Here is a 22,869-nt window from a genome sequence, read left to right as displayed (position 1 = left end):
GTAGATAAAATAAAAATAAATAAATTTCGAAAAAAATACTGCCACCAAACTTTTAAAGGCATAATTGAGTTTGTTGTCATTTTAAGGGCACTATACTTGTAGTACTTTTTTTGTTGCATTTAAATTGTTAAAAATTGAAAAAAATTATAGGCGTGATCAGTTACAGCAAGCGATTGCACGATCTTTCTGGCCAAGTCTTTTTAAACGTTTTTAAAACATTTAAAAAACTAATTAAAACGAATATTACCGTTTTTAAATGTTTTAAAAACGATCTGTGCTTACTGGGTAGGGCATAAAGGCTTAAATTGGCGCTAAAGAAATAAGAAAAGCAAAAGGAACTTATTTTACATATAAAAATATTTTTTTTAAACTTATCGTAAAAAAGTTTTTTATTTAATTTTACGCTGTGCGTAAAATCCTCGCTACGCCACTGCATATTTATATTATATCCAACAAAGAATAGGGCGAGTTAAGTTGAGCAATTTTTAGTAAATCTAACACATCTAGTCAGCGGTGCGTATGATTTACAGAATTCTTTCACTATTAGAAAGATAATTTAACCTGGGACCGATGCTATAAACAATGCAACGAATTTGTCAAAAAAAAATTTTCTTAGTTTTTTTAATTTGTTTGTTTTAAATTTAAAAGTTAGTTATTTTAACGTAAAAAAATGTGTAAACACGCAATTTTCTCGATGCTTCAGTAATAATTTGGTCATTGCGACGTAATAAACTATGAACGTAAACGAAAGGAAAAGACACGTCGCTAAAATGACGAAATAATACATCGAAGAACAGGTCGCATCTGTTGCACCGATGTCATCGAATCAACGTCCAATCAGTGCTACGTATTTTCATCCCCAGTCAGAGCTCTGTCAGACTACGCTAACCACACAGCCGTTCCTATCTCAGAAATCTCCACTGCCAACTAGACGTCCTAGAACAATAACTAAAGCAAAAATAAAACCGATACAACCCGACGCTTCTACAGTCTCACCTAGCCATCTAAGTTACTGGGTAAACAACCTATGTTCACTCAACAATGAAAAACGCCAAGAGCTTTTTGCTAGACTATCAGCTCTACATATATTCAGCCGGCTACACGTCATATTTTTTGCGGAAACTTGGTTCACAGATTTATCAGACGTTACCGTACCCGGCTACCAACCACATCGCAAAGACAGAGACAAGAGGGGCGCAGGAGTTGCAATTTACACAAGAGACGATATCATAGTCAGCGAAGTTAGTTCTACTCAGCTTAACTCAACATCAATTGAGCAAATCTGGCGAAAAATAAAACTTGGTCAAGAATCATTTCTCCTCGGCTGCTTATATCGTCCACACGACGAAAATGATCAAGTTCTTACTCAGTGTATCACATCAATCACTACCGCTCAACAGATACTGCCTAATATAAACTGCTCTGCAATGCTACTGTATGGCGACTTCAATTTCAGCCATACGTCTTATGAGTCTATCGAAGTTAACGGCGGAATTGCAACTGTTGCTCACGTGAGAGGTGACCGTCAAGGCGACATCAGGTTCCAGAAGTGCCTTGATGAGTGTCACTTAACTCAGCTTATCACATTCCCAACCTACCGTTGTAGTCGACACGTCGAGCCTACTAGCACACTCTATCTTGTTATAACAAATGAGCCAGATCGTTTAATCTTCATTAAACAAGGCGATTCTCTTGGTGACACTCCAATGGGCCAAGCACACTGCTTTATCGAAGGTCAATTTGCTGTTGCATGCCTCAACAACTCGCCTACTTTGCCGCTAAAACCTCGACTCATTTGGAGTCGAGCAAACTACGCAGCAATATCAGCACATATTGCAGCTGTTGAATGGGAAACAGTATTCACTGGGCTAAATGCAAACGATGAGTACCAGCTTCTAACAAACGTGTATAATGAAGCCACTAACCTACACGTTCCGTCAACTACCACTCCCTTTACAGAAAAACAGGAGCAATGGGTAACACCAGAACTTATTGAGGCGATCAAAGCTAAACGCATCTCTTGGGCCAAATACATTAATGCAGGTCGAGATACGCACAAATTTCTCAAAATATCGTATCGCACTGCCTGCAAAAAAGTTAAAAAAATGGTCAAAGCTGGCAGGCAGAAGTACGAAGAGCTACTCGTCAGGGATTCCGAAAGCAACCCTAAACGCTTAAATGCATATGTAAGAAGCAAGCAGAGCGTCAGTAACAACATTACATTGCTTGAAACAGTCAATAGCAACATCACAACCGGTACCGACGATATATGCGCACCGTTAAAAAACTATTTTCAATCAGTCTTTGTTTTAGAGCCCGAAGGTTCAATGCCAGGCTTTGAAAGTCGTACTGAAGCAGTTTGTGTCATCGATCCAGCAAGTTTCTCTATCGATATAGTACAAAAATGCCTAAACAACCTTGATGAAAGAAAATCAACCGGCTACGATGGATTACATCCAAGGGTCCTTAGTAAATGTTCAGCTACCTTTGCCAAGCCTCTTTCGCTTATCTATAAGTGCTCGTTTGCAACTGGTGTAGTTCCTGAATTATAGAAAAAATTGAATGTAACACCTATTTTCAAGAAGGGGAGTAGGCTTAAAGCATCCAACTACCGGCCAGTCTCGCTCACTTCCATACCTTGCAAAATTATGGAAAGTATTTTACAAAAAAGAATAATGGAACACTGCGTTGCTAATGGTCTAATTTCTCCAAATCAGCATAGCTTTGTTCATTGTAAGGGATGTGTATCAAACCTTTTAGAAACTCGGGATATCATGACGGAAGCAACTCACTGTAGACATGCAGTAGACGTCATTTACACAGACTTTGCAAAGGCGTTTGACAAAGTACCACATAAACGCCTTCTTCATAAGCTGAGAGCGTACGGTATTCAAGGCGCTCTTCTTGACTGGATCGCAGCTTGGCTAAGCAATCGATGTCAACGAGTGGTTGTAAACAGCATTACTTCTGAATGGAAAGCAGTCACTAGTGGAGTGCCTCAAGGCTCAGTCTTGGGCCCATTGCTATTCGTAATCTTTGTAAACAACCTGCCGGACAGTATTACTCATCATATGAAACTGTTTGCCGACGACAGCAAAATAATAGGGATAATTAAAAAGGAGTCGGACAAAATCACTCTCCAAGATGACGTTGACAGAGCAGTGAAATGGTCACATATTTGGCTCTTGCATTTCAACGTTGAGAAATGCAAAGTAATGCATGTTGAGCGCGGATGTAACAAGTCAACGTACAAATACTCAATGTCAAACGTCGACGGCACCGGTCGTCCTCTCGAAGAAACCGAAGTCGAAAGCACCTCTTCAGCACCTCTTCATCAAAATATAAATAGATTATTGTATTTGTATTTGATCACTGAATAATAATAATAATAATACATCATTAAAAATAAACTCTAGGCAACTTCTAGACATAGAGCAAACTGCAGGTATTTATATGTTCATTTTGACGTCAAAAAAGGGATGTTTTGCTAAAAAAACAAGATGATCGGATCCTGGGAACAAAAAAAAAAAAAAAATTAAAATGTTAGCCCCCCTGCATGAACGTGCTGAAATCATTATTAGACAACAGGCGGATATCCGTGGATTATAAATCAAACTTATATTATTAATCTACATTTGGAACAAAATATATAAAATTCATATTGCAAAGTTACACTTACTCGATTGCAACTTCGCGAATTAAAACGTTTTTTTTCAAGACAGATTTGTTATAAAAAAATTTTGAACTAATTTTTTGTACAATGTTAAAAGTTTAAAAAAATACCAGCTTGGTTTTTTTTTAACTTATAAATATATATAATTATAAGTTAAAAAAAACCATAACAATTATAATCATAAGAATGCACTTTTAATATGTGTAAACTAAGACGCAGCATAACGTCAAAAAAATCTATACTTAATTTAATTGCGTCTCATATTTAGATTATATTAAGTTACATTACGTTTTATTTGGTCAAAAGCTGTTAAATTTATAAGTGATCAAAAATAATCTTTTTTAAATAAAACCCACAAGCAATCCAATCTAATTATTTTATGGGTATTGTGGTTTATCAACCTCCGGATAGTTGCCATGTAAAATCTAATTATATATAATATTGATGTAAAAAAGAATCGCTTCTCGGCCTAATGGCTAAGATCAAGTGTAGTATCTGTTCTTATTTCGGCTCCGGACCATCTCTCAATTGGTTTCGGTGTTGTTAGAAAGCAGAAACAGCACAAGGTCGAAACCGTGACAGTCGATAGGGGTTCTTGGCGTAGTCGCTTTTTCAATGTCTCCTTCTACGTCCGGAAATCCTAAAGCGTTCCGTCCACTCCGGACGTTAAATGGAGATAAACCATTAAGTTGGCGCTGCTCAGTCTCGGCTGAGTGGCAACTAAACCCTTAAATGGGCCAAAAAACCCTTAATTGGGCTAAAAAACCCTTAAATGGGACAAAATACGGAGTCTCGGCTCCCAAATAACACCGCCTTCTAGGGCCCTGTGTAAGCCTGGTTTCAGCTTCAGGTCACTCTAGTTGGTTGGTTAAAAAAAAAAAAAAATAAAAAAAAAAAAAAAGAATTAAGTATTAAGAATTAAATATTAAGAATTAAGTATTAAGAATTAAGTATTAAGAATTAAATAATCGAAAACCCTACACTAGATAGGAAAGGTGGAGATCATCTAAATAAAAATAATACCCTTGGCACCTTTAACCTAAAACTCTTTACTGAGAAATACGGTTTACTTGACTTATATCGAAAGACCAACCCCTTATCCAAGAATTATACTTTTCAAAAAAAAGACAATTCTTACAGCAGCCGAATTGACAGAATATACAGTGTGAGCGATAACGATACTCAGATCCACACAGATATTATAGACTCTAATTTAAGTGACCATCGGGCTGTACTATGCAGCTACCAAAAAAAAATTCAAAACAAAAGAGGCCCAGGATACTGGCACCTCAATATAAACCTCCTTGACGACCCTACCTTTACGTCTAGAGTTGCTGAGGAACTGGAAATATTTAAAAGTACCAAACACAAATATAAAAACAATAACCAATGTTGGGAAATCTTTAAATACAAAATAAAAGAAAATGCAATTGTAAGGTCAAAAGAAATAGCCCTAAATAAAAAAATTAGAATTGAAAATTTAAAAAAAGAAATAGAAGAAGAAAAAGAAAAAGCCGATAAAAACGACGAACGAATAAAATCCCTAAAAAATGAAATGAAATCATTGTTAGTTGACAAAGATTGTGCGAAGAACCAAACAAGCAATAGTAGAAGAAGGAGAAATTCCTTCTAAGTTACTCTTCTCGATGGAAAAATGCTACCAAAAAAAGAAAGCTATCACTGAAGTCATAGAAAACAACACCCTATTCAATGACCCCATAAATGTAAATAAAATATTAAGAAACTACTACAGTACTTTATACCAAGCTAAAGAGCTAGACAAAAGAAAACAAGAATCCTTCCTAAATAACATTAAAAACACCCTTAGTGCTGAAGAGAATGCACCATTAAATGAAAAGTTAACTCAACAAGAGCTCTATAATGCAGCCAAATCATTAGGAAAAGGAAAATCTCCAGGTATAGATGGTATTCCAGTAGAATTTTATCAAAAATACTGGGATGTGGTCGGACCACATTTTACTGAGCTAGCTAATGAAAACCTCTTTCAAGAAGACAGAAACTTAACGTGGTCTCAGAGAACAGCAATTCTTAGTCTGTTACCTAAGGAAGGAGACCCGAAACAACTGAAAAATTGGCGACCTATATCACTTCTGAGTGCCGACTACAAAATAATGACTAAAGCTTTAGCAAATAGATTAGCTAAACTATTAGAAAAAATGCTAGAACCATCGCAAACATGCTCGGTTCCTAACCGAACAATCTTCTCTAATCTTTTCTTGGTCAGAGATCTAATTGAATATACAAATCGAAAAAAAACTCACAGTTTTATTCTTTCGATTGATCAAGAAAAGGCATTCGATAAATTAGATCGGGAGTTCTTATTCAAAGTCCTAGAGCGATTTAACCTAGGGCCCAACTTTATACTAGCCATCAAACAAAGTCTGAAAAATTCGCAATCTATAATCATAAACAATGGTTTCATGAGTCAACCTTTTGAGATACATAGAGGAGTTAGACAAGGTGATCCTGTCTCACTTATGCTCTATTGTTTAGCGGTTGAAACCTTATCTCTTGCCATTAAAATGAATGAAAACATTGATGGAATCCCTTTGCCAGGAAATAAAAAAAATCTAAAAGTTCTTCAATATGCGGATGATACCATAATCACTGCACAAAACACAACATCAATTGATGAAATCTTCAAAACTTTAGAGGAATTTCAACAGGCAACAGGGTCAAACATAAATAAATCTAAATCAAAGGCCTTAGCGCTAGGACCTTTTAACTACCTTGCGTATCAAAACAATATCGAAAAAGGATACTATACTGACCACAACATAAGTTGGGTAAATCAAACAGGCATGAAAATTTTAGGCGTAGATTTTTATACAGATCTGGGTTTTACTGCGAGCCAAAACTGGAAGCGCATAGTATCTACGTTTGAGAAAAAGGTCCAATGTTTCAAGTATCGAAACGTATCGTTGAAATGCAAAGGAACGTTTCTGAACGTACTAGCACTTTCAAAGATATGGTTTGTCGCAAATATATTTCCAATAAACACTCAAATTAAAAAACAAATAAATATGGCGAGCAAGAAACTTAAAACTTAAGGAAAACAAGCATGTTGAGGCAAACAAAATTGTAGAAAACATCAAGAGAGAAATAAAATACATATGGAAGGCAAAATACAACAAAGCACTTAGGGAAAATAAAATTAAATATTTCAACAACAACTTTTCAATTAATGAAGCAATAACAAAAAATGACGTCCAAAACCTAAGTTTCGCCTTCTAATTAAAGAAATCTATAAACCTTTAGTAAAAAAATTAAAAAAAAAACCTAAAAAGAAAAAAAAAAAAAAAAAAAAAAAATAATTAAGTATATATATAATAATATATATACTTAATTCTTTTTTTCAAATAATTCCTGTTTCTCATGAAATAGCTAAATTATAATTGCACAATCTAACATCATGTGCAATCCTGTCCGCTTTCTCTATGCTATCTTTCTAACACGATTACTTCCATCTTTTTGCTCTAAAATAACTTCGTTCTTCCAAAACTCACTTTACTCTCGGCCGTAAAGCAGTTATGACGCTCCTTCTTGGGGGCTGAACATGTCTTTGCGTGCCTTGGTATGATGGTCTCTGTATGGCAACTAGCCGGAGGAGAATAAACCACAATACCTATATAATATTGTCACTCCGTCAGATGTTACGAAATAGTATAAATTAATTCGCTAACAAATTTTAATTGCACCTTCTAACACCGCGTGCAATCCTGTCCGCTGTCTCTATGCTATCTTTCTAAATCGACGACTTCTATCTTCTACTCTAACATATCTTCGTTCTTCCTAATATCACTTTACTTTTGGTCCGCTAAGCGGGTTATGACGCTCCGTTTGGAGCCGAACTTGTCCTTGCGGTCCTCGGTAATGTAGCCTCTATATGGCAATTAGCCGGAGGAGGATAAACCACAAAACCATATATAATATTGTCACTCCTCAATATCACTTTTCTCAATTAAATAGTCTTTTTCTTTCACCTTTCTCTCACTCGTTTTTGATTTAAATTCCATAAACTGATCATCAACTATAACAAGATTTTCGATCGGATGCAAACGTTTTAACTTTTCTTTTTCCAAACGTCTTGCTTCGTCGAAGGCGTTTTCGTGTTGTATATTTTTAATTTTTTTTTTTTTTTTTCACATTATCCGGTAAGCTCAAGTTAAGTTGCTTTTCCAAATTAATAATAGATTTTTATTTAAAGAATAAATTGAGTTTTTTACCTCACCTCTTGGCGTTGTCATAACTGGTGTTGGTTTATGTAATGGTGAAATAAAATTAAATACGGATGCTTTGCCTTTATTATCAATGACACTCTGAACGAACGTGAATTCGATAGGGTTTTCTACTGTAGTTATCTTTTTTATTTCATCTTTGTTAGTTGGTGGAACACATGCATTCCTTGGTATATGTTTGCTTTGGCAGTTGTTACAATAAAACTCTTTTCCAGCAAAGTTTAGAATAATTCTTATACCATTGATTTTGACATAATGTGGTAAAAACTTTACCATTGAGTTGAGCTTCACTCTAAAAAGTCTCCGACCATCCTCGATAGTTCGGTCAAAGTCGTACGTTGTATGTTTGATTGAGTAGATTGTATCAGTGTAAGGAGCAAGTTTATCAGAAAGTTCAGCATCGGTGACAGTAGGGTCACACTTAATTGTTATTAAAAAACCTTGTTCTTCTCTCCGCTTGAATATAATGGGTTTTTCACATTCATTTATTTCAATCTGCTCTATCGAAACGTTATTAGCATCATTGATTGATTTAAGAACCGCTATCCACCTACCATCTCTGTGGTAAGTAATATTTTCAATTTTACTTCTTCCAATCTTTGCTGCTATTATCTCGCTAAGTTCTTTGGCTTTCTCTGAGATATATTTTCAATTGCTGACTTTAGAATAATCCAAACGGGTTCGAAATTCAACAACACGTTCACGAAGCACCTCTACTTTACTTGTAACACTAGCATAAGACATATTCAAAAAAAACTAATCTAATTGTTATATATATATACTTAATCTTTTTTTATTTACATTTTATTTATATTTTTAGTTATATTTTTTATTTATATTTTTATTTATATTTTATATATATATATATATATATATATATATATATATATATATATATATATATATATATTTATATATATATATTTAATTTTTTTTTTTTTTTTTTTTTTAAGTTCCCCAAGAAGTCCTTACGGTCTTTTCACAGAACACCGCGGAAGTGCATTTAACCAGGAATTTCACGCCACCTTCCTTACCGTGAAGCCAAAATTTGTCGAAAATCTTTATATTTTAATTATATTATGAGATTTTATTATTATTTCATTTATTTAACACCCAATGTAATTTACAAGGTAAAAAAGAAAAATAAGAAAGTTATTTCTCGTGATTTTCACTTAAGAATTTTTTCTTCCAGAATTTGTTTAAAAATTCCTCTTTGCCCTTTCGCATTCCAGCACTCTATTGCATGTTTCAAAGTTTGTTCAACTTCGGAGGGAATTTCACTTTTAGAAAGTGCTATTTTTATCTTCTTTTTATTTTGAATTAGGTTTTGAAAATTTAGCAACCGAAAACGGCATAGGTCCTGAATATCGCCAACAAACGAATGTTTAAATAAGGGGTGTTTCAGTTGTGAAAAGATAATGTCTGAAGTTGTTTTATTATTAAGAAGACGAAGAAACAAGTTTAATTTATTTTGTTGAATACTTTTTGAAATGGATTGGATTTTAAATAGCGAATTTATTGATAATAATAGATTTACATATCTCCATACCATAAGTTAAGGTAGGGACTGCCAATAATTTATATATATAAGAAATAGAACTTGGGTGGGCAAACCGGGTTCCAGATTGAATAAGAGTTTGAATAACAGCTCTAAAGTTTGAAATTTTTTCATCAACATTTGTATTATTAAGTGAAGCAAAAGTTGAATGTTTAGTATCCCATGTGAATCCCAGATGTCTAAGTTTATTCTGAAGATTTATTTTATTACTAGATATCGTTATCGTATTGGTTTGTATTTGGGCTTTACCTGAAATCAAGAATTCAGTTTTTTCGGCATTTATTTTAATACAATTTAAATTACTGTAAATATTGCATGTTTTTATCAGCTTTTTGAGAGCAGAGAGGGTAGAGCTTAAAAGTATGATATCATCCGCATATGCCACCACACCAGTGAAGTTACCATATATCAATATATGAAGTTACCATATATCAATGTGCCAACAATTTTTTTTTTTTTTTTTTTTTTTTTTTTTATTTTATTAAAAAAAAATAAATATTTACAATTTTTTATAACATTAACTAAGTTTTTATGTTTTTACAATATATGGTATTACAAAGCTAGCGTAAATATATACATTTTTTGTTTTTTTAAATTTTATTACATTATTTTTGTATTTTTAATTTTTTATTTTTTTGTGTTTTTTGATTTTATATTTTTTTGTGTTTTTTGGTTTTATATTTTTTTTTAATTTTTTTTTGCCGTTGTGCGGAAAGAAATCAAGAGTTTAGATTAGGTAAAAAGAGAGAAGAAATTTCAAATTAGGTTAAGGAGAGGTTCATAAGGAAAAAGGAAGATTTATATCCAAAAAAATTAAAAAAGGAATTACAGGACTTTTACATAAACATTACGTTACGAACACTATAGATAAAAAAATTAATGTGCTAAAATAATATTTCATATATTAAGGTCTGGCAGTGATTTGCTAATTTTATATAATAATAAGTTTGTTGTATAACATAAAAAAATTGCAAGAGGGAAGAAAGTCTTTACTAAACATAACACGAGCCGTTGTTTTATTTCAGCTCATATGTTTAGTTTCAGACTTCCATTCTCTACTTGACAGAAAACATTTTTTATACAAAAATACTCACAGAAAATGTCCGCGATGTTTCTGCGGACATGATAATTATATTTTAAGGTAACAATATTCCTGATGTTCCTGATTACTACCCTGATCACTGCCATTGGGTCAATTTTTTTGTTACTAAACATGTGGTGGCATCTACTGTTCCATATTGCACTCATGATGGTTTGAGTGAGTGTCAACAGCAGCTGCGAAGTAGGGCTTTTCTCCGATAAACTCGCTGTTTCAATCGAGAAAATCGAATTTATCGGAGAAAAGTTGTTTCGGGATGTCAAGGAGTTATATACATGTTTAAAATATTCCCAAATTTCGACAGAAGGAGGACAGTAGGCAAAGATATGCATGTTGTCCTCGATTTTACCACAAGTTTTGCATTTGTTATTTTTGACGATCTGTTGCCTTGTGCTTTTGGCTAGCAAGGCCGCAGAAGGTAAACTGTTGTGTAAGAAACGAAAGAGGATGTTTTGAGTCGGTCCGCATGCGTGGGAGGTGAAGTTTTTTTTCCAAATTTGGGTCCACGGCATTGTTGTTTTTGTTGAACTGTTCCAAAAAAGTTCTGCTGGCACGACTGTCTTTTTGTTTTTTGCCACTTCTAAGTAAAATTTTTTTGTTGTTTTTAGGGGGATGTTAAAAAGGGACCCGTTTTTGCCTAATATTTCTATTGTTGTTTTGTAGTACTGAGACGTTTTGTTGTCCCAGTGTTTCGGAAAATTGTTCTGCTTTAAAAAGTTCCAGCTTAGGTTTTGGTTCGTAAATTTTATAAGTGAACTCGCCAACCAATACTTTGAAAAGTAGTAATATTCGTGAGCTTTGTCCTCTTCGCATTCTTTCAGTTGAAAGAGTGTTTTGAGGCGAAGTGCAAGACTTTGCTCCTTCGGTGATAAAATTCCGAGACCCCCGCTTTTGACGGGTAAGAAAAGTGTCTCTTTCTTGACCGAATTGTAATTGGTCTTTTGCCACAGATTTTCGAAAATGGCTCTGTGCAGACGTTCTATTAACCATTCGGGAACGAGCAGCACGTTTGCCAGAAACCATACTTTTGACATTGCTAACGTATTTATCAACATAGTCTTTCCCCTAAGTGACAAAGTACGTAGTCCCAGAAACTTGAGTTTTTTCTCTATTTTGTTTAGAGTTACTAACCAGTTGAAAATGGTAGTATCGCTCAGTCTGGTGTAAAAAGTAACACCTAAAATTTTGAAACCGGTGTTGTTGTTCCACTCTATGCCGTCCAATTCCGGGTACATTTTGGGATCAAAACCCCCAAGAGCGAGACCCTTGGTTTTTGAGGCATTGATCACTGAACCACTTGCTTTTTCAAACAGTTTTACTTTTTCGAAGAAACAACGGACTGATTTTACGTCCCTGGCAAAAAAGTTCGAATCGTCTGCGTACTGCTGTATTTTAAGGGGTTTTGGAGTACCTGGTAGCGGGAAACCCTCTATTCTGCCATCTGCTCTGATCACCAAAGCGAGAGCTTCGGCGACAAAAACATACAGCAAGAGAGAGAGGGGATCACCCTGTCTAACTCCCCTTTCCGTAGGGAAGGAGGCTGACAGGAAACCACAATTCAGAACACATGCCGAAACTTCTGAATATAAGGTGTTAACAAAAGATACAAAATTTTCTCCGAGATTGAATTTTCAGAGAATCTGAAGCAGAAACGCACGATCGACTTTATCAAACGCCTTTTCTTGGTCTATTGACAAAATGAAACTAGGTAGATTTTTAAATTGCGCGTAATCTATAAGATCACGGACTAAATGTAAATTTGAGAATATTGTTCTACCTGGGATTCCGCAAGTTTGATTTGGTTCTATAATTTTCCCCATTACTTTTGCAAGTCTTCGGGCCAGCGCTTTTGTGATTATTTTGTAATCAGCGCCGATTAGGGATACGGGCCTCCAGTTTTTGCATTCGGTAAGATCTCCTTGTTTGGGGATCAGTGAAATAATAGATTTTTTCATAGAGTGGCTGGTGTTTTTTTCTACGAAAAGTATTTCGTAGGCAAGTTCTTCAAAATCTTTTTCTAAAATGTGCCAAAAGGTTTTATAAAATTCAGCTGGAAGTCCGTCAAAGCCCGGAGATTTTCCGTTTTCAAATTTAAAAAGGGCTTCTTTTAGTTCGGCGACCGACAGGCGGGTGTTTAAAAATTGATTTTCATCATCACTTAAACGTTTAGTGATGTGTGACAAGACATAGTTTTGGCTGTCTTTGCATAAACTAGTTTTGGTGTAAATGTTTTTGTAATATGAAACTAGGGAGTTTAGTATTTCACCAGGTTCACTCGTCAATGTGCCGTCATTCTTGCGAATTTCGGTAATTGACTTGTTCCGCTGTTGAACTTTTTCCAAATTATACAAAAATTTTGAAGGTTTTTCTCCTTTTTCGATTAGTTTTTGTTTCGTGCGAATAAACGCTCCGGGAAACTGGAGCAAGAAAAGAGCATCGCGTTTTTCTTTGATGCTATCTAAATTCGGGTTAGCGTTTTGTCGCTCCCGTTGGATTTCGTTTTCAATCCTTTTGATATTTTTTTTGTTTTTCGCACTTTCCTGTATCGATATGTGTTGTAATTCAGCCCTAACAAAAAGTTTGCAGTCGTCCCACCATTTTAAAATTGACGTATAGGACCGTTTTCTTGTTTGCCAATCTCGAATTAAGAATTCAATTTTTTGCCTATGTACCTCTGTTTCCAAAAGGGAGCAGTTTAATTTCCAGTATCCTGGTCCTCTCCTGATTTTACTAAAATTGACAGTTGTTGACACGAACTCGTGGTCGGAAAAAGGGTTAGTGAGAATTTTGTTGTATGTTGTTTTTTTGGCGATTTTATCAGGGCAGTAGAATCTGTCGAGTCTACATTTGACCGTCTGATTGCGCCATGTGAATTCTCTTTTGTTGGGAAATTGGTAACGATAAACATCTACGAGGTTATACTTACCTTGGAGGACCCCGAGTTCAGCAATGCCGTAGGTGTGATATTTAGCGTTGTTTGTGCCCTCTGTGTCAAGAGGCAGGCTTTCGACCATGTTGAAATCCCCGGCCATCAGGACGGGTAGTCCTGTGTCCTGCAAGAAATCTCCAAGGTCGCCAAAAAAGAGGCGCCTTTCTCTCGGCACATTGGGCGCGTAAATATTCAGCACCTGCATTTCGTGTTCATCAATTTTTATCATGACATTTAATATTCTTCCGTTGTTGTCCCTTTTTAGTTCGTGCAAAGACACATTGGATTTGGAGAGTATCGCCACCCCACAACAGTTATGACTCGGACCTGAGTTCCAAATAGACTCGCCAGTCCATTCGTCACTCCACTGTTTAATAGTGGACGGTCCGGATTTTGTTTCCTTAAGGAGGATAAGATCGAAGGTGGATTTTTTGAGAAACCCAAAAAAATTATTGCGTTTTTCTTGATCGTTTAGACCATTTATGTTGCACGTTAAAATATTAATAGCCATGATGGAGAGGATCAGGTTTCCTAATTTGAAAACTCGTGTACCTTAAACATGAATATAATAATTTTACAACCTGACATAAAAAACACAAACATAAAAACCTTAACCTTATAGCACGAGTTTTCGTTTGAACTGACGTAATACGAACAATAGGATTCACTGGACCATAACATTCCACAAAAAAGCGCGAACTACAACAATACGAATTACGACAGCTTAAGCGCTTTTTTAAAAACGTGACATGCATAATTAATGAAGTTTAAAATAGAACGTAAAAAAAGAATTTTTGTAGAAAGAAAAAGAAATAATAGTTTAGAACAAAAAAAAGTCGAAATAATAGTCTGATTTGAGAACAAAGCTAAAAAGTAAGATAAAACGAAAAATTTTAGAGTGAAATAAACTTACGATTTCTTTTCCGCACATGTTTGGCTTTCATAGTCCTCATCAATGAATAACAAATCGCCCTCGTCCTGATCAAATTTTTGGTCTGTTTCTTCACGTACAACCATGTCGATCTCTTCTGGTGTTTCCAAGGTCGTTGTGTCAGTTACTAAAACATTTATATTTGTTACTTTTTTGGGAGTTTCTCCCTCCGATTGTCCAAGTCTTTTTCTATTTGACTGGACAGACTTCGATAGATTTTTTATTTTTAAAGAAACTTTATTGCTTTGAGGATCAGGATTATGAATATTGGTGTCAACTCTGCAAAGGTTATCGTCTGAATTTTTAATATCTTTGTCTTCACTTTTCTTGTCTTCACTGTTGACCTCTGCAGTTTCGATATGTTTGGGTTCAGAGGGTGAGATGGTTGGGCCAGCTCTTTGAGCGTTGATTTCTGGTTGACCGATATGTTTGTATCTGAGGGTAAGCCCATCAACGTTTTGATAGCGTGGCAGTGGATTTTGAGATGGGTTTTTCCAGTTTTTTATAATAATAATTACGTTACCTGTGTAAATGTCTTCCCCTTGGGCTTTAACCTTTTGCAGGTAAAAAGAGTCAAACTCACCTCTGCCTGTCGCAAGGTGCTTTCCAAGCAAGATGAATGCGCTTTGACACCCGTTTCGTAAAATACCAATTGGGATATTTTGCACGAGTACATCCCAGTGGGCATTTGACGTCCTTGGACGTCCAAAGACGAACAAATCTGGTCCGGATTTCCGCGAACTAATTAGACGTCCTTGGAAGTCCAAATTAGTCGAACTTCGTCCTAATTTTTAATTTGGACGTCTACGGACGTCGATAGTATTAATACGCTTGCGCGAACTATTACCCGCCATTGTAATTGTGTTTTTGAGTATAATTATATTCCCTGTTATATAAGAGCGTGCTAGTTGCAACATTTCTTGTTACAGTTGCTTACTCTGTCTTCCTACATTACGCATTACTTACAGTTGATCATTCTGTCTTCCTGCAAAATTAAATAATGGAACGTAAGACGTATTCAAAAAGATTTCAAGGAGATTCAAGTGAAAAATATCAAAGGTACAAGTAAATTTTGAGTAAAACAAAGCTGAATTTATTAGCATTGATTATAAATGTTAGTTGAAAAACTATATAAGTATATGGTATATAAAGTTTTTTAAATAACATTTATTTCAGCTTTGTTTTATTTTCTATAGTTAAAGCTTTATATTAGTATAATATATAGTATATTTCTAGTGGTATCTCTAGAGATACCACTAATCTGCTAGATTAAAATATTTATACAAAAACTATATCATATAGTTTTAGTATAGATATTTTAATCTAATAGATAATTATATCAGTAGATATTTTAATCTAGCTAGATTAATCTAGCTAGATTAAAATATCTATACTAAAACTATATGATATAGTTTTTGCATAAATATTTTAATCTAGTAGACTAAAATACCGGGTGGTTATTTACATGTTTTATAGACAGCTTCCGTGTTTTTTTCTTCTTTTGAAATTTTAGAGTACTTATTAAAAATATATATTAGTATTTTCTGGTAATCTTAATTCTAGGAGTCCTAGAGGTAAGATTCAAAAGATATATCTAATTTAAATGATGTATATTTAATTCTAAATGTGTTTTAAATTTTAACTTATTTCAACTTCATTTTTTCTTAAATTTTCATTTCAACAGTATAATAATAAATTAATATTACATATATGGAAAAGTTTTTAATAATAATAATAGTAATAATATTAGTTACAAATTGAGTAAAATAAATTTACCACCTTATCTTTATTCAAATAAGTTTTATTATATGTATATTTTACACAATTTTATTATTTGCAAAGTGTTGTTTTAGGAAGCGTATAACTAACTGGCGTAATAACCGTAGTCATGTGTATGCAATTTCACAATGTATTGATTCCCCAACAAATGATTCAAATATTAGTAAAAACTTAGCTATAAAATCTTTTAATTGTGGTTGTTTCTTGCAATCAGAAAGTGAGAATGCATCAGATTGTGATCATCAGCCCAAAGTAAATAGTGTTTCGCAAAGTTTTAATGGTTTTATTTATCCTTCAGATGATGAATTTAGTGAGTTAACAGATAATAGTCAATCATTATTAAAAGACATTCGTATTTGGGTATTAAAGCATCAAACTACACGAGAATGTGTTAATGACTTATTAACAATTTTAAGAAATCATGGGCACCAACTTCCAAAAGATTCAAGGACAGTTTTAGGAACATTGAACAAAGTTGATACAACCGAAATGAATGAAGGTGAATATAAATACCTTGGCATAAAGGAAGGTCTTGAAACAATTTTAAGGCGCAGTGCATATAACTGTCATGAAATTAAGCTACTCTTTAATGTAGATGGTCTCCCTATTTTTAAATCATCGGGATACCAATTATGGCCTATCACATCTCAATTTTCTGTTTTTCAACCTTTTACTGTTGCCTTGTATGGTGGTGAGAAAAAACCAAATCCTATTGAGTTTTTAACCAATTTTGCACATGAGCTTAAAGAGCTGCATAATAAAACAGTTATTTTATGCGGTAAATCCTATTATGTCTCAATCTTTGCAATTCCATGTGATTCGCCTGCACGCAGTCTTCTGAAGGGTATTGTACAACATTGTGGTTACCATGCCTGTGAGAGATGTGATGAGGCTGGTGTGTCTGTTAAAGGTCGTATAGTTTATGGTACAATTAATAGTAATTTGGTTTTAAAAAGAACTGATTATGGGTTACGTTCGGGCCAGTATGCTCAACTAGATAATGAAAACAGATCTCATCAGCATATAGTGACTCCATTGTATGAAATTCAAGAACTAGATTTTATTCAACAGTTTCCATTGGACTATATGCATCTAGTTTGTTTAGGAGTAATGCGTCGTATTTTATTGTATTTAAAAGGAGGATATCCACGGATATTCTCTGGAAGATTGGCTTCTGCAGATCTGATAGAGATATCTCATCGTTTAAGTGAACTAAAAGGAAAATTACCTTCAGATTTTGCGAGACAACCACGTGAACTAACTGAAGTAAATCGGTGGAAGGCTACTGAATTTAGAACTTTTCTTCTATACACAGGCATTGTTGTACTAAAGGATGTGCTGGAACCAAAAAGATACAAACATTTTTTGAGTTTAGCTCTTGCAATACGCATGCTATGTGAAGAGGAAACCATCTTACGATGCAGTTATCTAAATTCAGCAAGGCAACTTTTAAATTATTTTGTTACTAATGCACATGAGCATTATGGTGATACTTTCACTGTATACAATATACATAACCTCAAGCATCTTACTGATGATGTTGAATTTTTTCAATCTTCTCTTGATGTTTTTTCATGTTTTCAATTTGAAAATTATTTGAAAACCTTAAAAGGAATGGTACGTGGTAAACAGAATCCATTAATAGAAATAATTAAAAGGCTTCATGAATTAAAAGATACTTACTCTGAGAAAACAATTCCTATTACCAAGTTTAATGGACCTACTAACTCTTGGTTTAATACTCAAGATTGTATATGCTTTGTGAACAACATTTTGCCTGATGGTAGATTAGTATGCAAGATGTACGAAAAGAGTGAACTATATAATTTTTTTGAAGATTTTGTTTTTTCTAAGACTCTTCAAATATTTCTGATAAGAAAAGATACACTTTGGTCAGATCAAGTAACTTGTACAAATATAAAATGGAGAAAATGTGTTTGCTTACCACATGGAAATGATCAAGTTATCATACCATTACTAAATTGTGTAAATTTGGGCTGAAAAAAAAAAACAACCTAATAAACTATACTTATCTTTATTTATATTAAAATTTTCTACTTCTAAACCTTTTTTATGAGAAGAGATTTATTTAAATATACTGTTTTTGGTTTTATTATTAATCTGTTTAAAAAAACTTATAAAATCTGAAGTTAAGATTATATGTACACAATATTGACTGGTTTATGTTTCTAATTTAAAAAAAGTAAAAAGATATTTAAGATGAATGTAATATGTATGTACTTTTGATTTGTTCATTAAGTCCTTTTTTTATTCTCAGGCTTTTTAGTACTGTGGTTATAACTGAAAAAGGTCTACCAACCAAGACAGTGGTTCCTTCTCATTGGGTTAGTTTAGACAAATATATTGTTTATTTTCCACCCAAAGGATACAAAACTCTTGGAACTTATATTTCTGAGTGGGCTCTTCCGGAACCAGGCTGGAAAAAGTATAAGTTTATTGAATTTATTTTGGAAGCTGGAACGTTAGAGACATGCAACCAGATGCTTCAATTTCAAACAGAAGATGAGTCAGAAAGTCACTGTTTATATTTTTTATTATTTATATAATTTCTCTTGATAAAAAAATTATTGAGTGTATAAATAATTTATTTGTATCAACCGTAAGGAAAATCAAAAGAAGTTCGAGCACCCAGTCCTGAGCTGAACATAATTTTTAATTGTAATGAACCTGTAAACAGTGGATTTTCTCATAAGCTGAGCGATAGATATTCAAATACAGGTGACTAAGTTTTATGTAAAGGTATTCCAGAAAAACTATTTGTTTGATTAGTATTTATTTCAACTTTATTGTTTTTTTGTTTTTTTCTTTTTGCATTAGAAAAACTGAAAGCAGCTCAAGCTCCAAGTCTGTTGCCTGATTTTACACCTGATTTCATTAACAAAAATGTTGAAAAATCAAAAGAAGTTCGAGCACCTAGTCCAGAGCTAGACTTCATTTTTCATTCTAATGAATCTATGAGCAGTGGATTTACTCATAGGCTGAGCAATAAATGTTCAAATACAGGTGATGAGGTTATATTTACAGATATTTCAGAAAAACTGTATACTTTTTTAACTATATTTTCAGAATAAAAATTTAACTATATTTTCAACTTGATTTTAAAACAGGTGATTTAAAAAGGAAACATTCAAATATAGGCGATGGTGGAGTTTCTTTTAAAGAAATGCCAAACAAGCGTGAGTACTTTTGTATTTACTTGTATATATTTTATCAATGTTGTTTTTCATTTTTGAAAACTGTTTCATTTTTTTATATTATATTGATAATAATATTTATAATTCATTTTAGTTTCAGAATTAAGAATTTATTGTTATAATTAATTGTAATTAAATCTAATTCAATAGTTGCAATTAATAATAAATATTTTTTCAATTTTGAAAAATCATAAATTATATATTTAATTAAATTTTCGCTTTACTTTTCAGAATTTCAATATGCAATTTTCATGGAACTAACAAGTCAATTGGATCAAGTTAAGGAGAATCAAAAAAAAATCCTTGATCGTCTTGAGCTACTTGAAAGTAATGATGCGGGACCCAGTGGGTTCGCAACTGCCGATATTTTAACAGAACCAATAGATACAATGGAAAGGTTTGATGAGGAAGAAAATGGATTAAACTCCAGTAAAGCAGCGAGGTTTCGCAAGGTAGTTTAGTCAGTTTTTTTTTTTCCCACCTTATAGAAAAAGTAAATTTTTTCAATAGTTTTCAATGTTACCTTTTAGTTTTGAGTTTTTAAAAATAAAACTCAAAACTAAAAAAGCTAAATTTTTTATTTTAAATTAGAAGTTAACAATTTTATTTACAATGATTTTTGTCTTTCCTCAAATAGACACAAGATTGAGATTAGCTTGGATTTTTTTTTTAAATAAAGTTTTTATTGTCTCTAGATTACACAGATTAAGGGCGTTGGTGGTTCAACGCCACGTCGACTAGTTAAAAATGTGTTAGACAGCATAATGACACAACCTTTACAAAGCTGCTTCAGTAAAGATGGGATAAAAGGAAAACGAAAATTTGTGGCCACAACGTTATACAAATGTTTAAAAAGTAAGTTAGTTTACATACCTAATTACATCGTAATTAACTTAAATTTTTTATCAAGTTTTGTTATAAAGAACAAAAAAATCATAATAATATTAAATATAAATGAAAATTAGTTCTAAATTTTGCTTGTTTTAGAAGCGCTCATCTCAGAAAAAGATGGTTTTGACGTGGGCAATATTGAGACACGTGTTGGCGACTTGTAAAACGTGCAATGCCGAAATCGCAAAAAGAAGGAGTTAAATAATATAAAAATTCTTCAATTTTTTTTGTAAATTATACCATGTATTATAACATTTAAACAAGTAAATAAATTTTTAACTTGAAAAAGGAAATTATTGCAAGATTTCGGTGTCATGCCTAAATACGACGACCATACGTTTGATAGGACGTCAATTTTGGACGAATTTGGACGTCCGCCAGACGTCTCAATTCGTCCAAAAAGTGTTTTAAACGGACGTCCTTGGACGTCCGCTGTAGACGGACGAAAGGTGTTTCATTTGGACGTCTACTGGACGTCCATTGGACGTCCTAGGTCCAATTTAGACGTCCCCTGGACGTCCTTGGACGTCCAAATGCCCACTGTGATGTACCTTACGTACAAACTTTTGTTGAAAGCTAAGTGCGCAGCCTTTGATTTCAATTTCGGTGTTAAGAAACACTTCGACTGCCGAATTGTTTATCACCCGCAAACTCGAAAAGTTTATTTGAGTAATGCCTCGTAACTCCCCAGACATTAGATAACAGATTTTTGCCAGACAAAGCAAATAAAAAATCGTTCACGCTGATATTCAAATCTCCATATCTGCACACCAAAACATTTGCACTGTCGTTGGACGAATTAGATTTAAAAATTCCAAGTAGAGTTTTCGCTTGAGTGTTGGATGTGACTGAAGATGAAAGTGCTCCAGCATAACTTTTCGCCATCACGATAATACTTTGAAGAGTCCGTACCTTTATTGGTGCATACCTTATTAACATAAATACTGAAATAGTTTAGATGTGTTTTTTTCTGTTGTGCCGTTTCCGTGTGCCAACAATACCTTGATTTGTAATAGTTTCAAGAAGACTTTTCGGTGTATTTACTTTTTTAAATGTAAGATTTGCATGAAATTTCTCTATCTTTTAAAATACCTAAATTAGATTGCTAGTGGGTTTGATTTAAAAAGAAACTTCTATTAAATCTTACAAACGACGTATATCGTTAATATATCCGAAAACGGCGTATTAAATCTTTTTTAATACTCAAGTTTTCTCTGCGACTTTTTTGATTATAACTTAAACTTTAATGCGCTAGAAAATCATTATTTTGAAGTACATGAAACAATGCACAGTTGATGTATGAACACTTTATTGCGCCTGTACCTACATCTATATCTGTAACTACGATTAGGGTTAAGGGGGGGGGGGGAGTGCAGGGGTCAATTATACAAGAAAGGAGACACTAAACTAAAAAAACATTATAAAATGTTGGGTAGGTACCTTAAAAGCGTAGGTTCTTTTGCTGAGGTGGAGGGTTCTATAAAAAAACGTATATCAAAATACCGGGAAGGGGAATAAGGGTTGGGGGAAGAGGGAATAAGGATTGAAATAAAAGCGCACGTACTTAATGAACGACTCCTAATTTGAAATACATTTATAATTAAAAATACAATATGAATAGAAATACAATTAGCAACGATAATTAAAATTTTGAAACCAAATTTGGAGCAAATATGAAAAAAATACGATTCCAAAAAAAATACTAAAAATATTGACATTTACCTTGTGCTCAAGCAGCAAAATACCCCGGAAAATGCGCTAAATTGTTTCCGAATTATTTGGCTCTCAAATATCAAATCTCAAATAAATCTCAATATTTTCTGAAAAAATATTTCTTATGTGATAATGACCCAAATTTTTTTTTAGATTGTTATGTATTCCGGTTTGTTCATAAATGTTGTTTAAATTGAAAAGAAGATTTAGGGAAAAAACAAATATGGGCAAATAGGCAACAAAGTTTTGTTTTTTTGAATAAATTTTGCGAAAAAACCAGAATACACAACATTAAAAAAAAAAATTTGGACCATTATAACGACCTTAAAAAAATTATTTTTACAAAATATTGAGATTTACCTTGCGCTCAAAAGCAAATAATTTTGGGAAAATTTGGGGCGTTTTTTAAGGTGTTTTGCCGCTAAATTTATTTATTTTTTTAGTCAAAAAAGTTTTAGTGTTGTGCTAATGTGATTTCAATAATTATATAATTGAATAAATGTTTTTTGTTTTTTTTTATCGATTCAATTCTTTTAAAGATCTAGATTTTATTTTTACATTTTAAAGATTGTCTGCAGCTAAGATCACAAAAACGCATTAACGCCCATAGGGTGGCAGAGGCGCTCGGGGATACATTAAAACAAATGCCAATGCATGCAAAACGCGCAGCAGTCAAGGCAGAAACCAGACTAATAGGTATACCTAGTCGGGCACCAAAGAAGGCTAATATTGTACCTGAATCTATTGAATATTTCTAATCAGCGTAACAATTCTTTTGTTTTTACTTAACCCACAAGCAATAATGTGTTTATAATGTTAAGT

At 33.4% G+C, this 22,869-nt stretch overlaps 2 protein-coding genes and 1 pseudogene across 3 annotated transcripts; all 3 read left to right on the top strand.

Annotated features, from left to right (window-relative positions):
* Positions 1-815: 815 nt before the first annotated feature.
* Positions 816-2,552, top strand: LOC136090878 (uncharacterized). The gene has a single exon (XM_065817854.1). The coding sequence runs from the start codon at positions 816-818 to the stop codon at positions 2,550-2,552; it is 1,737 nt and encodes a 578-aa protein (XP_065673926.1).
* A 1,577-nt stretch (positions 2,553-4,129) lies between these two features.
* Positions 4,130-4,196, top strand: LOC136091262 (U2 spliceosomal RNA; annotated as a pseudogene).
* An 11,074-nt stretch (positions 4,197-15,270) lies between these two features.
* Positions 15,271-20,622, top strand: LOC136090497 (uncharacterized). Of its 2 annotated transcripts, XM_065817199.1 has the most exons (8): positions 15,293-15,508; positions 18,507-18,763; positions 18,854-18,967; positions 19,067-19,252; positions 19,357-19,425; positions 19,675-19,895; positions 20,139-20,298; positions 20,431-20,622. In XM_065817199.1, exons 1-8 carry the CDS (start codon positions 15,450-15,452, stop codon positions 20,496-20,498), a joined length of 1,134 nt encoding a protein of 377 aa, XP_065673271.1. In that variant the 5' UTR covers positions 15,293-15,449; the 3' UTR covers positions 20,499-20,622. The 2 variants fall into 2 exon arrangements, with proteins under 2 accessions (XP_065673270.1, XP_065673271.1); XM_065817198.1 differs by lacking the exons at positions 19,067-19,252; positions 19,357-19,425; positions 19,675-19,895; positions 20,139-20,298; positions 20,431-20,622 and having other exon boundaries at positions 15,271-15,508; positions 16,303-18,967.
* The last annotated feature ends 2,247 nt before the right edge of the window (positions 20,623-22,869 follow it).

The sequence above is a fragment of the Hydra vulgaris genome, chromosome 14 (genome assembly GCF_038396675.1).
Source record: "Hydra vulgaris chromosome 14, alternate assembly HydraT2T_AEP".
Lineage (NCBI taxonomy): Eukaryota > Metazoa > Cnidaria > Hydrozoa > Anthoathecata > Hydridae > Hydra > Hydra vulgaris.
This window is presented reverse-complemented; position numbering and strand designations above follow the sequence as displayed.

Bases quoted from the DNA above. Each gene is read 5' to 3' on its own strand.
- LOC136090878 (XM_065817854.1), top strand. From the start codon at position 816: ATGTCATCGAATCAACGTCCAATCAGTGCTACGTATTTTCATCCCCAG.
- LOC136090497 (XM_065817198.1), top strand. From the start codon at position 15,450: ATGGAACGTAAGACGTATTCAAAAAGATTTCAAGGAGATTCAAGTGAA. The intron at 15,509-16,302 runs GTACAAGTAAAT...GTGTTGTTTTAG, and splicing joins TCAAGTGAAAAATATCAAAG to GAAGCGTATAACTAACTGGC.